Genomic DNA, 16,727 nt, shown 5'->3' on the forward strand with positions numbered 1-16,727 from the left:
TGTTAAATTTTATTTTTTAATTAGTAGTTTAACATTAAACTCCGTCTAACAATTATTTTTTTTCAAAATCTACTTTACAATCTCTATAATATATGACAATATATTATAATATATGACAATATCTATAATATATGACAATATCTATAATATATTACTCATTTAAAAAATAATCCATCTTCAATAAAAAAAATAGGATTCTCAATAATGACAAGATGTGGGTCTAACTTCTGAAAAGAAAACTCATTTATATTTCAAAATAATTATAGAATTTCTTAGAAATCTAAAGTAAAAAGGATAATAATTTAAGGATTTTTGGGACCATAGTAAATGCATTAGCTTTGCATCTAAAATGAATTAACAAACTCAAGAATCCACACAAAAAATTTCAAAAAAAATGTCAGTTTATGACTAAAATAAGGATGTAAACAAAGTAGTGTTTAAGCTATGTAGTAAAGACTAGCAAAAATACAAAAGGCAAAACATGCAACATCGCTTATTTCACAGCACTTACAACACCGACAACCATACAATAATAATAGATTACACACGTTATGCACAGCTTCTTCCGATGTTTCTTAATTGCCCCTCCATCGAAAGATTAAGAAAAGTAAAAAAATAAAAAAACCTCTTTTACACCCGGAAAAGGGAAAGGCGACAGTAGCCATTGCTAGGTTACACCCACCGCCTTTAGAGAACCTATTCTTCATCATACGAGCAAAATGGCTTCGGATCAAGAAGCCTAGTGAAGACTGAAGAGAAAGCAGTTACTTGATTTAGGCAACTTCTAAGCATGATATTTGTACAGTTGAGAACTTTCACATGAAGTAGCTTAGAGGTTTTCTTCGCCTCGATCCTCCTTCGCCATAAAGTTCATTCCATTGCTGTAGCTCGGTCATATTCACCGACTCAGAAGAAACGCTAGCACATACCTAGAAATTTAACAAACATCTCAGTATAAAACCAAGGGGATCTTTTTTTGTTTTACATTTTATTATGACCAAATGAACATATAAATGAGATAAAAAATGGTAAATGAGAAAAAAAAGTTAATTTTTTCCCATCTTTGACCTGTTCATGAGCATGTCTGAAATCATCTGTGTTTAGAGGTCGAATGTCAGCGCTCACACTCAATGTTGGAGCCGGTTTACCTTCCGCTAGTGCGGCAGTACATTCCTGCCATCAACAATTTGATCATGATCGAGAAAAAAATATCTATGCTAAATGAAGCAAAAAATCACACATGTAGAAACTAGAAAATGATTTGTACACCAAACGAATAACAAAAACCACACTATAATCTAGATCAAATCCAAAAATATAAATCTTATACCAAAATACTAATACTAATTCAAATTGGATCAATATGTGTGGCCAATGCGCTCTCTAAGATTCTTTTAAAGGATATCTCAATAAATCTCTATAAAATAATCAAGAGGAAACATTTTATTTATTGAAAAAAATAATCTGTGATTCATTTTACTTTTGGCATGGAAGGTGTTCAATCAAATCTAATTAAAAATTAAATTAGTCATAAGCGGGGATTATGGGCCTAAAGAAACGAACCTTCTTTTCCTTCTCTAGAATCTCTCTGATAGGACGATGAGCAGCAGTCACACAAAGGTTCTGCAGTAGTATAAGGAAGACATTTCAAGGGGCAAGAACCAAACTACCTTATTTAGTTACATTGTTAATCAGATTTAGCATAAACAGTTATGGGTAAAGTAATCGTTACTTTAAGGTCACTTCCAGAGTAGCCATCGGTCATACATGCAATGGCATCCATATCAACTTCTGGAGACATGTCCTCCTTTGCTAAAATCACTTTAAGGATCTTTAACCTGTTTGGAGCATCTGGTAGATTGACCATCAACCTAGGAAATAAACAGTAAAAGCACAGGTATAAGCCCAACTTTACTCTCAAAAGAAAATAATGCTTTAAAATAAATTATAAGTATAAAATGAATAAAGAAAAAACTTTAAAATAATTACAAATTATTTTTTTTAGTCATCCATGTAAAAAAAGTATTTGCTTTCTAAAATATTTGAAACCTAAACTTTAAACTTCAAGTTGTTGAAATTAACACCACTAGACTAGAATGATTTTTAAATTTCAAATTGTCTCTAAATTTATTTGTAACCCGAAATCAACCGAAACCGGAATATCTTACCTAATTAGCCCAATTCGGATTTGGGTAGGGTTGGGGTTCAGGTAAACCCATCGTATGCTCACCCCTAATGGGAACCTGAGACTTACTCTACCTGCTTACCTGGTGGGTTAGATTAAGGCCCACTAACTAATCAACAATTTACACGTTAATCATATCATTCAAGTATCAACCAAATTCCCTTTATTAGAAAATAATTATTTATTCAATATATATGTTATACACTTATACCCCTAACTGTATTTTTATCCAAATAACATGATTTTTCTATAAATTACCTCACACAAGGTTATTTGGAAATAACTATTTGATTATTCAAATAACCCAGGATCAAAGCCTAATCAAGGAAATGAATTATTTAATATGATTTACCTGCGTGGCAGCCTCCTAATGACAGCTTCGTCAAGGTCAAATGGCCTGTTTGTGGCGGCAAGTACCAGTATTCTCTCTGTATCTTTAGTTCTCAGTCCATCCCAGTTCACCATGAATTCGTTTTTCATCTTTCGCATGGCTTCATGTTCTCCAGGGTTTTCCCTCCTCCCCAACATGCTATCAACCTGTTGGACAAAGGATGAGAGAGATATACATGAATAATAGTACAAAAGACATAAATCAAGAAATAGAACTGTAAGAGATAAAATGCATACTTCGTCAACAAAAATGACACTAGGAGCGATTTTACTAGCAAGTGAGAAGACAGCTTTAACATATTTTTCTCCCTCACCAAACCACTGCAGAAGAAGAAAGGTGAAAACAGATTGTTATTTTTCTGGGTGTATTTAAAGTATCCTAGAAAAATGAATCGTGATTGAAGCCTCCTCTCCTCCTAGTAGCTGACCTTAGAGGTAATGCTTGACATAGAAATATTAATGAAGTTGGCACCAGCTTCAGTAGCCACAGCCTTTGCGAGCATGGTTTTTCCTGTTCCGGGAGGGCCAAACAAAAGAATACCCTTGCACGGCTGCAAATGGAACATATACAGACAGTTTTCATTAACCAATTCTCATAACAAATGAGAAAGCAGTCTAAAAGTACAAAATTCTGAAAAGATTGGAATATCATGGTCTTAGATTTATTTTGTTCAAAATGACACCTAATTTTACATTTTGGTTTGGTTTGGATTGAATTCAGATCACTCCAACTACCATTTTTTTACAATTTTTCTTTTTGGTTTTCTTTTCCAGTTTCTTTTTTATTTTTAAACAGGAATATAGTGTTTAACAGACTAGGGGATTGAAAAAAAAACTATCGACTATAACTACAGGCTGTGATTAGCAGCAGATTAAGAGATAGACAAAAACAAAACTTTTATATGTTAGTACAGGTTGTGAATGGAAACACACTAAGGGATAGAAAAAAAATAGAGCAATAAAATTTAGTTTGGATGATTCAAACCAATTCATAATAATGAGTATAATGGTTTGGATAATGGATTGGATAAATTTAGTTTTGTTTGAGTAAAATGGGCTGAAATCTACCTGTTTGCTCACCCCTACCTAATTTAATCCATATTCCCCAGTTTTCTCAATCCTAAAACAAAATTGAACCAAAATTCACAAGCATGGGAAAAATAAATCCGTACAAAAACCTATAACAATCACAAAACCATCTCAGAGACGTGATAGATTAAAGAATTAATGTTAAATAGGAAGAACTGGCCTAATTCATAATAGACTAGAAAACAGAGAATCCAGCCTCCTCTTGGTCCATATTCAACTAGTTCATCCTATTCAAAAGTAATTACATCGAACTACCTAAATAGGGAATTAGATAACTACAACATACTACCTTTAAATACTATTAACCGTTTATAACTTACGAACAACTAAACTACTATTACCATGCGCAGAGGAAATAGTCACTAACCTTTGTTAATTGACCCTTGCAGAAAAGCTCGGGCCTTTGCAATGGAAGCATGACCAACTCCTTTAACGTATCCTTGACGTTTTCAAGAGCTCCAATATCATCAAATGTCACTCCAATATCACTCGGTGGGATAACATCAACTAAAAGCCTTTTCTCAAATTCATTGTCCGTCGCAACATCCTGAGATTAACAGATAACAAACAAATGCCTCTGAAAAATAATTGATTGACAGAAAAATTCTACAGTTTTATTAATACACTTTGATGTGAATATTATCGTCTTTCAGTCTGATATCCAGCCAGACAAGAAAGAGTTACCTTAAGTGATTTCTTCGAGCTCTTGGATTCATTCTGGATAGCCTGGAGCATATCAATGCCATACTGAATGCTGTAAGAACATCAGATCATTATTGTTATTTCATCTATAATCTATTTGCACAAAATTATGAAGTGGGATTTTGGTGTCTCCTCCTAGTTGAATCCCCAGTAACCTGAATTTCTTTTTCAATTTTGTGTGTTTTTGAGAGAGGTAGAGGATAAATATTAGGAACTGTGTGTTTATTAGGTTGTGAGTGATTAGGGGCTTGTTTGATGTAGTTTATTTGGATCCCATCTAAACTATCAACTCTTCAATATAAATTATACAATCATTCAAATCATAAATTAAAATACCCTTAAGTCTGTATTATACATCAATAAAGCTAGGAGTGTTTTGGTAAAAGAACCCAAATAGTGTTTTTTTTTAAGTTAGATCAAACACGTTTTTTTTTACCCAGTCCTTTTTTTGCAGAAAAAAAAAAGCTCTAGTGGTTGTGATTATGTTTTTTTAATTTGGCGAAAAAAGAGTATGTGATTCTTTATTTTGTTTAGACCAGGGTTTATTCCATGGAGAAGGATACCAGAGCAAATCAAGGTTCCTATTACCTGTCACTTGACAGGGCAAACCTGCAACTAGGCTCTGCTTCTGGATTCTGCATTAAATGGTTGCTCAGAGCCCATCCAACAACCTTTTCAGCACCTTCAAGAAATTCCCAGAAAATGTACTTAATGGTTATTCAAAAGTAACCAAGAAAAAAGTCACATATTAAGTTTAATCACAACTAGACGTACTTTCATTTGTAAGTGTTTGATCTTTGATACACAGTGTCTCAAGTTCATCACATTCAAACCCACTCTTGCTGAGCACCTATGCGTGAGAATAGGAGAATTATTATCAGTATAATCATCAGCTCCTAACACGTTTCAGAAAGAAACAGAAGAATTGCATATGGTGCATAACCAAACAATGTTCTTACAGCTAATCAAGTTACACTATATTAATGCCCTTTAGACAGTATGTCAACTATAGTCTACATTATGAAATTAGGATACACCATTATGTCACCTCCAAGAAAGATTTAATTAATAATACCAAAAAGTGTGAAATCTAATAACTGCCAATAGATGATGAGAATATGGGCTATGATGAAAACAAAATTGCTAGATGCAAGTTAGTTCAGAAGGGTATGAACCCCCTTAATCATTATACAAGGCAGTAATTAAGACGCTGCAAAAGCAGAGAGTCAAATAGGTAGAGAAAGAAAGAGCATGTGGGTGACATGAAACTTGGCCTGTCTCGCCACTACTAGAGATTGGAGATACATATAATCTTTCTTCTAACTTAAAAATAAAAAATAAAAAAAGAGATTTGAGTTATTGTTTAAAGAACTGCAAGACCGGAACAAGATAAAAAACCAAAATCCCTTCTCTTAAGTTCCTACCTGATACATCCCCCTCAATATTCTTGGAAAACAATCAGAATCAAAGATCAATTAAATAATAATAACAATAAAATATTTATACATCATTTTTTTAATCAACTAAAATACAAAATGTGTAATTATGCACTTTGAAATATATGGTTTCATTGAAGTGGGATTGACAAACTTTCAATTCCTTTTAAAGTGCTCCATTTGTCTCAAGCCAGTATATATAAGACTGCAGCAAGCTAAACTTCCAACCACCAAATCAGAATTCAATACACAACACTAACGTGTCAAGAACTACAGCAGCTATTGTGAAGCTCAAATAAGGTGTCAAGAACTAAAGCAGCTATGTGTTCAAGCTTCGATTGAGAAAATTGAGACATCCACTGACTGATAAAAGTTATCAAAATTGTTTTTCCATCCATAAACTGAAAGTACAAGAGCACAAAGTATAAATGGAAGAATTCCAGATATGAGCCTTACAGTGCGCAGATAACTCAAATTTCCCTTCATCTTCAGGGTCTCAGCATCTTGATCCAATTGATTTTTCAAGCTAAGGCAAAGTGCCTCATCCTGCAATGTAAACTTCCTATGCTGACAACTGAAAATTAAAAATAGACAATAATTTCACCAATAGTAAATAAGACATACCTGAGGCATTAAGATGGTTATTTTATTGGGAAATAGCTTTGTCAGTAGTTTCGTTGTTTTGGGTATCTCCTTCCCTCTGTCATGCAATCTGCCAAAACTATCCTGCAATATTTATAGAATTTTAGTTGAATTAACTCATAAAAGAATGCTCAATTGTATGTGAATTTATAAGATATGACTCTATTTGTCCCATTGATCATTGTAAGGCTCATCTCGTGGTTAAAGGGTATGCACAAGAATATGGAATTGATTATGAGGAAATATTTGACACTACCATTTTTTTATTTTTGAAGTCAACTTATCATTAGAATAAAATGGAAATGCAAGAAGCGTTCAAAGTGTTACAAACAGACGTGTCTAACCGGAGTTTTCTTTAAGTGTCTTTTTGTCATTGTTGCTATACATAAATGAAATCTTTGTTGGATGATTGATATGAAATCTATACCTAAGCTGTCTCCACGAACTTGTGTAAGGAAACATTTGACACTATTGATTGCCTAACTTCATTTAAGTGTCTATTTTCATTGTTGCTATACATAAATGAAATCTTTTTTGGATAACTGTTATAAATGCATTCCTTAATGGGGGTGAAATTGTGGAACCGCTCCTAGTGTGGCTCATCCATCTAACAAAGTTTGTTGACTTTGGTTTTGTTCAATTTTAGTCCAATCCTTAATATGGGCTTTTATCTAGCCATCATGATGATATAGCATTGTGCATCCAAAAACTAGCAATAGGGTATTGTAATGCTCCTTTATGTTGATGACATGAAGAGATGACAAAATCACGGATCTCAAAGAATTACTAGGTCACCACTTCGAGATGAAAATTCTTGATGCTCTCCTTGAGAATAACTCGGATTTCACAAACTAAGTATTTGCCTATTATCTAAAGCTACAGGATATATTCGTGTCTCATAAGATACACTGGAAAGTTCAAGGCACTAGCAATCTCTTTTTTTTCATGCACATAGGTAGAGGTAGACAAACCCTAACAGGTAACCTTATTGAGAGGATCTGGATTAGTGTTCCTCAGACTCCATTTTTTGTAAGGTGGACTCAGAAAGTAATATTTAATACAAGAATTTAAGTTTAAGATTAAGATTTTGAATTAGGATGTTACCTGAACATGCCTTACAAAAAAATTGCATTAGCCATAGTTAACGACAGAGAAGAATAGTAATAAAAAATGTAATGCATACTAATGAAAATCTAAATCTATATCCCTGGAACAATAGAAGGTTGTTCCGTCAAGAATAATGTGAAAAAGAGGAACATATGGTCTTTTATAAAAATAAATTTTAAAACTATACACTTAGTATCTTGGATTCTTGATCATAAATGAAAATAGTACAAGAAAAGAAAAATTAATCTAAAAACACTTAAGAGACACAAGCAACTTAACGTCATCTTTTAATAATCCCACCCCAAAGAGAGGTGGATGATCTTTCAAGATGAAAAAAGCTACCTTAATCCAACTCAATTTAGTAATAATAAAAAAGAGAGCAGTTATATAGTTGTCACCAAGAATAAAGAAAATAAGTCTATAGATAAGATGATGACATCTATAGAAATGAAAACTAATCATGAAAACGGCCTTTTTGGTCCAATTTGGGAAGAAGATTAAAGGGGAAATTCAAGAGAAAGAACAAAAAAAATAATGAGATATCTGGTAGGAAGACACAGCATATATCAAGCAGAACACTGATTTTAAGATGGATAAAAGAATCACCGGGAAAGCTAAGTCAAGAAGAGCGGTTTGATTGCTGCCAAATTTTGTGAAAAGCAGACCCCCTGGATGTGACTGCAGCACAAAGGAAGAAGAATTTATAAGATAATGATCCTGATATTATAAAAAGTTATAATAAACACACGAAATGGAATAATAACAAATTCAGATAGTTCAAGCATTTTCTAATAGTAAAATGAATCACCACCTAAATCAAGGTAGACTAATTTGTTTTATACTACATAGTGGATATCTTAGTATTTGACTTCTTTTTTTAAGAAATCTTAGTCTTTGACTTTGAAAGTGAACTCCATGAATAATGGTGTTCTTCAAACTGCTGATGCCGATTTTATTTTTGTTTGATTACATGGCCAAAATAGGCAAGATGAAAATGCAAAATATTTGTTCACATTTCAAGTGGAACACATGTATTCCAGTTAATTAGCTTATAACAATTATAAACTTCTCTGTACATATTTACTACAATATCTTCAAATTCACCTTTTTTCTGGAATAACGAGTTACTCTTTATCACCAATTCTCTTAAACTCGGGCACACAAGGCATGTCTCTCAAAATATCAGACAGAGTGAATATTAGTTTGTGTTTCTTTGATTTATTTATGACAGTTTCCTCAATCTATCACAAGATGTTTTAAAAGTACCAGTTGATTCCCTGGCCAACACATGATCCAAAATATGAATCTGTGACCATAGACATCTTAGATGTTTACCACCACAACTCAGTCCAAGATGATACCCTGAAAAGTAACCATCACTCACAAGCCTACTCAAATATATTGATAGACACCCCATAAATCACCAGATATAAAGTAACAAAAACATTTTTTTTATTGGGGCAATTACTTATTTCCAATGCAGGTTGTAGGGTCCAACAGGAACCTCATTGGTGCAAACACCTCTATAGTCACAATCTCATCTTGTCCATGCTTTAGTACATTAAAGAAGAGACAGCAAATAATTTTAAGTACCGAATAAGAACAATCTTTCCTGAAGAATCACGCTTAACTTTCCATTACCAAAAAGTGTTAACATGTATCATAGGTTGGTTGCTTATACTAAAAATATGAACAATACAAGATGGCATCATATAACAAAAACAAATTACCTTCTCCTTGCGACTGTCAGCCTGTGTGTGAGAACCAATAATGATGACATTATCAGGTAGCTTCTCAAGCTTGCTTTTAAAGGTTGAGTATGACTCTGAAATTCCTATAATGGACTTTTCAGCATCTTTTACAAACAAAATGAAGGGGGTGGTTCTGCTTTCACTAACTACAGCCTGACAAAATAAGATTATACAAGGACTAAGATATAACCAGAACAATGCAAGCAATGTTGTGAAGATAGTTATTAGAGTATAGTAACTACCTCAAATAAAGTGTTGACAAGTAACTTGTCCAGATCATCTGAACCTGGTACTTCAAAACGAAGATCACTGCCTAAAAGGCAAAGTTGGAGAAGAGCTTCGTTAGGCATGCACGCAGAACTTACATGAGTTCAAACATTTAAGAATTAATCTCAAGTTGCAGCATTACCATTACAAAAATATCCATAGCCAACTTCACAAAGACCCCCTAGGTCAACTCCTTCTGGTATGGGTTTATCAAATCTTACACCAATTTTTGAAAGTGGATTATCTTCAAAAGGCAACAGAACCTTTCCTCGCAGCCCAGCAGTTGGACCCCTAAGAAATGAGTTAGAAAGTGTTAGTGATGTTAATGATGCACTTCTCCTACATGAGGACCCTCGTAAGGGTAGAGTCGTGAACTATGAAAAATGAAAGAAATATATTTATAGATGGAGAGCATGTTAAAACTCAAGATGTCCTTGTGTTAGATGGGTCTTCCGAATAGATGGTAAGCAATTAAAATGGAGGAAGGGAAAGCAATCATGAAAGAAATTGTACCAAGTTGAAGTAAGCAAGCAAGACCAAGGGAAATGTGAAACCAGTTAAGGTAACAAGGAAGAATAACTTGGCCATTATATTCAAACATAATTATCAAGATTATAGACATCTAACCATTTAGACGATATACTAAATTAGTTTTTTAACATACATAATCATTTATATGTAATGAGAAAGAAGGAGAGGCGCACAATGCCTTTAAGAAAGTTCTCATGTGGAAATGGTTGAATTCTTGTCATCAAAGACATACAAATTCCATGCAGAGCTCTCGTCTTTATGAAATTGTGTAGATAATTTAGAAGTTAGACAACATGCAAACAGTTGATATATGCAAATTTCAAACTTATGGAAAGGGAGAAATTACCCTTCAATAAATAAGCTGTTAACATATATTATGTTGTTCTGACAGCAAAGATATTTGCTACATTTAGATTTTAGCATGTAAAAGGAGCAAAAAAACATTGACATACATAGGTAGTTAAAGAGGAAATGGTGGTGAATATGTAGATTTTGAACTGATTTACCTTGAGGTAGAAGAAGTATAAAAATTGGAAGAACCCAGATACCTCACTCTATCACCTGAAAATTATGCACGCACAAACATGTAAACTGTCGCACCTTCAAAAATTTGTAAGTATCTATTTTTTGCAGGAAATCAAACCATCTTGACATACCAGCTTTAAATAAGGAGCCCCTGGCTGCCCCAGAAGAAGATGGCATATTTTCATGCTCCAACTTCGGTTGTGATTCCAAGCCAAAAGGATGAACAGAGCTGAGCATATCAGCTTTAGCAACAGATGAGCCTATGCCCTTTGTTGCATCAGAAACTCCAGTATTTAGTTTAGGAACATTGGAAGACTTTTTGGCATTATAGTTCTCCTTCAACAACTCAGGTTCCTTTGAAGATTGACCCTGAAAGATGTAAGATGAGATGTTCACAAAAAAAACTTTTGTTGTTCCTGGATGGAATCCTCTGTGAGCAATAAAAAAAGGAATATTCGTGGAAGGGTATGATTAGATGAGAAAAAACTATAAAGATTGGTTGCTTCCACAACATTCAACTAACATTATAAATTATGAACAAAAATGTTATCATTGTCGGAAATAATAAGTTCTTGAGCCTTAGGTCTTACACCCAGAAAAGAGTCTCTATCAAATAGAAACAGTTTAGCCCCAAAATATCGAGCAAGTGCCTTCGCCAAAGTCTCCTGGTATATCTCAGACCCTGCCAAAGGAAAAGTGAAAGCTGAAGTTGTACTACACTCATCAGAATGGCAAAGGAAAATAAAAAACAGCCATGCACCTGAAGGGCCAGTCAGCAAGACGCGCGGGTTCACTGTAGGAAGTTCAGATGTATACTTGGCATGTTCTCGATTTTTTAAGTGAATATATGAAGCTGCAATCAGCACATTTTTTGTGTTGTCACTGCATGAGGGGAAAACATTTTTACAAGGAATGAGAATGTGGAAATAAACAGCTATTGATTCCATTAACATAACCACCAAAATCTATGACATGATAACTAATATGATAGGATTCTAGAATATTTCACTCCTTTGGTATTTTGAACCAGACAGCATTACAAGATTAATCAGAAAGTCTTGAGGCTAAATTTACATTTTCTTCCTAAGAAAGGTCATTTTATATATGCCTTAGAATACAGCCATTAAATAGCCCATAGACCTTATAGAATAATAACTCATGACAATAATCAGCACTTCGGTATATACAACATTCACCATTAATGCAGAGTCCCAGGAATTCAAGGTCCAGCTACTAGGTTTGGCTGTTACCATTACTAACTCTTGAACCTATTGTGCCAGATATTAAACTACTTCTTGCTTGAACAAGTATCATTTTGTTTATGCGCATAAAGTAATAAATCAAAGAATTGCATATGAGCTACGAGTATATTATTACATTTGGTAAATTGAACCGCAGAAAAAATCTCACATTATTAACCTTATCTACAATAAACATTTCTTAAATTCAAATTAAATCACTCATACACATGTAAGTTCAGTTTCACTTCGAAGGATTATCAAACATTCGCAAATAGGCCACTGGAAATGACAGTTACGATCCCCCACCACCAAAACAATATTTGTGGAAAAAGAACCCCTGAGTGCTAAACACTGGATAAACTATTATAAACGTTCAGTAAAAATGGAGAAATATAACCTCCTCATATATTTCTTACTATACTTATTTTCATCAGTTGCAATCCAGCTTGAATCATGTCCCAAAGAATACAATAGTGCAATGCCAAGTAATTTATAAAATTTTCCTGGCTGCAAGCCCTAAATATAATGCATCTAGCAATGTCCAGTAATTGAGATTGTTAGGTACCAGACTTGCCACAGATAAAAAGATGTACAGAATGTAAGCAAGTCAAACATAAAGATATGCAAAGTAATAAGCCTGCAAACATAGTTCTCATATTCCTCATCTAGTCAGGCTTCAATAGTCTCTAGCTAGAGGGGATGTATAGAAAATAAGCAGAACAAAGATGAATTTACCTCAAGTAATATGGAAAGTTGTCAAATGAAACATCTATGTCTTTTCCCTCAAGAATCCCTGCATGAATATCTTCTTTAAAAGCTGCACATCTTATAGAACCTGAGGTTGATGCAGACAATGAATCCCTGGTCCATTGATTTCTTTCTTCAAATACCTGGTTTGCAAACCATTTATACTCAACTTCCATGGGTAGCACACCAACTCAACAAATCTAGATTGCAAATCATTTGAAGAAATAATTTTCACAAACATGGACATAATAATGATAGAAAGATGGAAGGAATTACATTGCCTGCCTCTGCACCGGAGTCGAGGTTGGTTTCTAGGGAGATAACTTTGCTCGTAGCACAAACATCGGTAACTTTGTCAACTCCAACATTTGTAGATGAATTCACTTCTAGGCTATCAAGCTCAATCTCCATGTTGTCATGTCCTATAGGAAGTGGCGGCAGCATGTCATTTCCCTGATGTGTCTTAGCACCAGACTGAGCAGTGGGCTTCAGGCGTGATAAATCTTGCCTTAAGCTAGAAAGGGATGCCAAAATAGAAGCTCCAGCCACAGCAGAAGCATCCCCAGCTCTTCTTTCAATATTTAAATATTTCCCCATGCTACTTTGAATATCAGCATTCCCAATTGATGAAGGGGTCTTAAGAGGAACATCACTAGAAACTTGATGGAAGATCTACAAAGGAAATGTCAAGGAATCCACTGAAGGACAATCCACAACATAGATTCATTAAATATCATAATGAAATGCAAGGATACATAAGAATGGTTCCCTGGCAAACCAAAGACAATCTCATCTCCTGACCGAATAATCCAGCTAGTGTTCTTCTTAACTGTCTTGCCATTTACTTGCACAGATCCCTTGTTTCCCTTGCTTTCCAAGACAGCAACAGAAACACCTTCTCTCTGTTCATATAAAAAATGACAATACTCATATCTGGGCTGTACAGTTCACCTCCCATTCATATAATCCACACAGAAGCAGTATTTTGTGGTTTCATAAAATTGAACATAAAGAGGTGTTTCATATCCATGTAACAGCTCTTGTTAGCATATATCAGCACAAAAGTGTACTTAAAAAAAAAAACTCAATAAGGCAGCAAAATAATACCTGTGCATGTTTGATTGCACATAGAAACCCACTATAACTGTTGTGATCTTTCAAAACAAGGCTGCTCTGTCTGTTTGAACCGATAGTGAAATGTGAAGTGCAAATTGATACATTTTGATTCTGCAATTAAACAATGTAGAAAATCTAGTTAACAATTTTGCTTAGTTTTAATTTTTCTATTAGTGGTAAAAGGAAGTAAAACCTGAGCATACTGCGATAAAAGCCTACACCAAGGACTCGTTGTTTCAAATGCTGTATTCTGCTTTTGATAAGAACTCCATGGAGAAAATGAACTCCTCAGTTTATCCAGAGGAGTTTGTGCTGAAAAAACATTTAATCCTATTAGTATAAATACATATCTCTTGCATGTGAAGAATGAACACAAATCAGCTTCTTCTAGAGTCTAGACTATTAACATCAATAATCAACTAACCTTCAACGATCGGCGTCTTACCATTGACTGCCGCACCAGTATCAGTTTTCGCAGTACTGTCAACATCACCGTCACCGTTCGCCGTAGCAACATCTCTGCATTCAGATGGATCCGGTTCTTTGGAATTCTCCGCCACCGATTTCTCTGTTGCACTTCCGTTTTCAACCTGTAAGAAAGGAAAAACTCGTTCATCATAGACACCGATTCAATTGAAAAAGTTCCAAATACGGAAGCCATGGCTGGGAGGCATGAATCAAAAGATTGAGAGGTGATAATTGATTTCAGTTCGCGACCTTTTGCCTCTTAGGTGATGAAGGTTTATCCTCTGAAGAAGACGATCTCTTATTGTTACTGTTCGCTGGGAGAGATCCACTTCGTCTTGTGGATACCATCTCCGATTCTTCCTCCTCTCTCTCTTACAGACCACAGAGAGGATGAGTTTAGAGAGAGACTTTGGGCAAAAGCCGATGATATAGAGAGAGAAACAGAGAAATTGATATATATATATATAAGTTAAAACTGTATTAATACTCATTTACAAAAATAGTTCTTGATTCTTGCTTCCCATTAACAACGCTAATATTGTTTTTAATATTATTTTTATGTCAAATTGTGAATTTGGTGCCTCTAACTTTTTAGGTTGACCGAATCGGGAACCAGACAACTTGAATCGAAAAAATCGAAAATGAACCGTTTATGTAACCGGGATTCAAATATTTTATCGAATCATTCAATCGGTTTAAGGACGCGCAAATTACTCAATCATAACACGGGGACAATACATTGAGATTTCAGACATATTTTTTCAAACTTCATCATTTTTCTATGGTTAAAGTTTGTCTTTTTAACTGTTTTAAACGTAACTAACTTATTATTTACTAAATATTTATAAATAAATAAAAATATTTGAATTTTGACAAAATGAAGGTTTTAACTATTGATTTTTTTAAATTCCGGTTGGCAAAACACTTATTTTGTTAAAATTCAGTAATAAAATTATTAATATTTATTTATTTATAAATATTAAGTAATAATAAATTAACTGTATTTGAAATTGTTAATACAAAATTTAATTTTATATTAAATAAATAACTCTAAATTGTGAAGTTAATAAGAAAAGTTTAAAATTTTAATTGGCTCCAAATAGTGAACCCTAAATTAATAATTTCACCATTTATTTTTATTGTTTTATTTGGCTAAATGATGCCAAAAGTAAATATTATTATTTAGTATGTACACTGTACAAGCATATTTTGGGGTGGGTTACTAGTAAATATATTTTAATGTCTCTATTTTAACCTATATAAGGGTTTTATTTTTTTAATCTATTTTATTTTACACAAACGTTTACAATGTGTTTAAATTATTTATAACTAGGTTTGTTTAAATAATTTTTTTTACAAAATTCAATAAACAAAATAGTCACAAATTTAAGAAGTTGTTTGCATGTACTAAAAACAAAATGAATTTTAAATTAATAATGATTTAAAAGGATGATATTTTATGAGTTATTTTTTTCTTTTATATACACTACATTTTTTTAGTAAAATAAATTACGAGTTAAAACACATTTCAAATACTTTCTAGATGTGTATTATTCTTTATATATATTAATGTAGATTTTTATGAAATAGCTAAACAGTGAAAAAAAAAAGTAGCTTCAACAACCTTACAAAAAAAAAATATTAAATGCTAGTTAGAATTAATTTTTATTCTTTTTGTGTCAAAGTTTCAAATTGAATTCGCTCTTTATTGGAAGTGAATTGGGATTTCGTATTTTTTTCAAACCTCACAATTTTAGGTTTCTTGTTTTCTAAATTATATTAAACGAGATTTTGTCGTAACGATTTTAAACAACGTTAACTTATTATCTACGTGTCATGTATAAATAAATAAATAAACGATCTAATTATCAAATTTCAGCGAAGAAAAGGTTTTGAGTACAAATTCTCTAAAATTCGATAGTCAAAACTTTAATTTCGTTGAAATTCGGTAGTTAAATTAGTAATATGAAATTTTTATTTATTTATAAATATCACGTAGATAATAAGTTAACGACGTTTGAAACCGTTAAGATAAATATTGTTTTGTATAATTTTAACAATTCTGAGCCTCAAATTGTGAGGTTTTGATGAAGAAAATCTCAATTTATCCAAATAAGAAGCCTCAATTTAACCATTCAATAATATTTATTACATGTGTTTGATCATCATTTTCGGTTGAGTTTGTTGTTGAGTCTTTGGTGAAATTTTGATAGTAATAGAATCCAATGTTTATTTTGAAGTTGGCTTGAGCTCATTAAATCTGAAGGAATAAATTTGGACATTAATTATAAGATGTGTCACATTTGCTAGCCATTTTTTTTTTATTTTTAGATTTGTGTAATTATGAATGACTTGTGGTTATTGTTATCAAGGATTAATGGTGCTTAAAGAAGATGTTATCATTTTTGATGCCATTGTCCTCTAGAGTCCCACCAACTATTAGGATGAATAATGTAGCATGATTGACCACTTTTTTTATGTGTTACTACAGTTTTATGACATGTTCGGTTGTATTTAATGATTTATTAGT

At 33.1% G+C, this 16,727-nt stretch overlaps 1 protein-coding gene across 1 annotated transcript; it reads right to left on the bottom strand.

Moving 5' to 3' along the window:
• Nucleotides 1–424: 424 nt before the first annotated feature.
• LOC124912911 lies at nucleotides 425–14,628 on the bottom strand. Its single transcript, XM_047453550.1, has 28 exons — nucleotides 14,447–14,628; nucleotides 14,154–14,319; nucleotides 13,923–14,041; nucleotides 13,721–13,840; nucleotides 13,369–13,515; nucleotides 12,890–13,285; nucleotides 12,602–12,756; nucleotides 11,386–11,507; nucleotides 11,216–11,307; nucleotides 10,757–10,994; nucleotides 10,607–10,661; nucleotides 9,712–9,860; nucleotides 9,545–9,615; nucleotides 9,282–9,455; nucleotides 8,158–8,229; nucleotides 6,427–6,528; nucleotides 6,259–6,348; nucleotides 5,141–5,216; nucleotides 4,955–5,048; nucleotides 4,349–4,418; nucleotides 4,032–4,211; nucleotides 3,004–3,126; nucleotides 2,813–2,896; nucleotides 2,538–2,722; nucleotides 1,733–1,871; nucleotides 1,564–1,623; nucleotides 1,069–1,173; nucleotides 425–929 (listed from the first exon to the last, which is right to left on the bottom strand). Exons 1-28 carry the CDS (start codon nucleotides 14,543–14,545, stop codon nucleotides 816–818), a joined length of 3,597 nt encoding a protein of 1,198 aa, XP_047309506.1. The 5' UTR covers nucleotides 14,546–14,628; the 3' UTR covers nucleotides 425–815.
• Nucleotides 14,629–16,727: the final 2,099 nt, after the last annotated feature.

Source organism: Impatiens glandulifera, chromosome 1 (assembly GCF_907164915.1).
Source record: "Impatiens glandulifera chromosome 1, dImpGla2.1, whole genome shotgun sequence".
Taxonomy (NCBI): domain Eukaryota; kingdom Viridiplantae; phylum Streptophyta; class Magnoliopsida; order Ericales; family Balsaminaceae; genus Impatiens; species Impatiens glandulifera.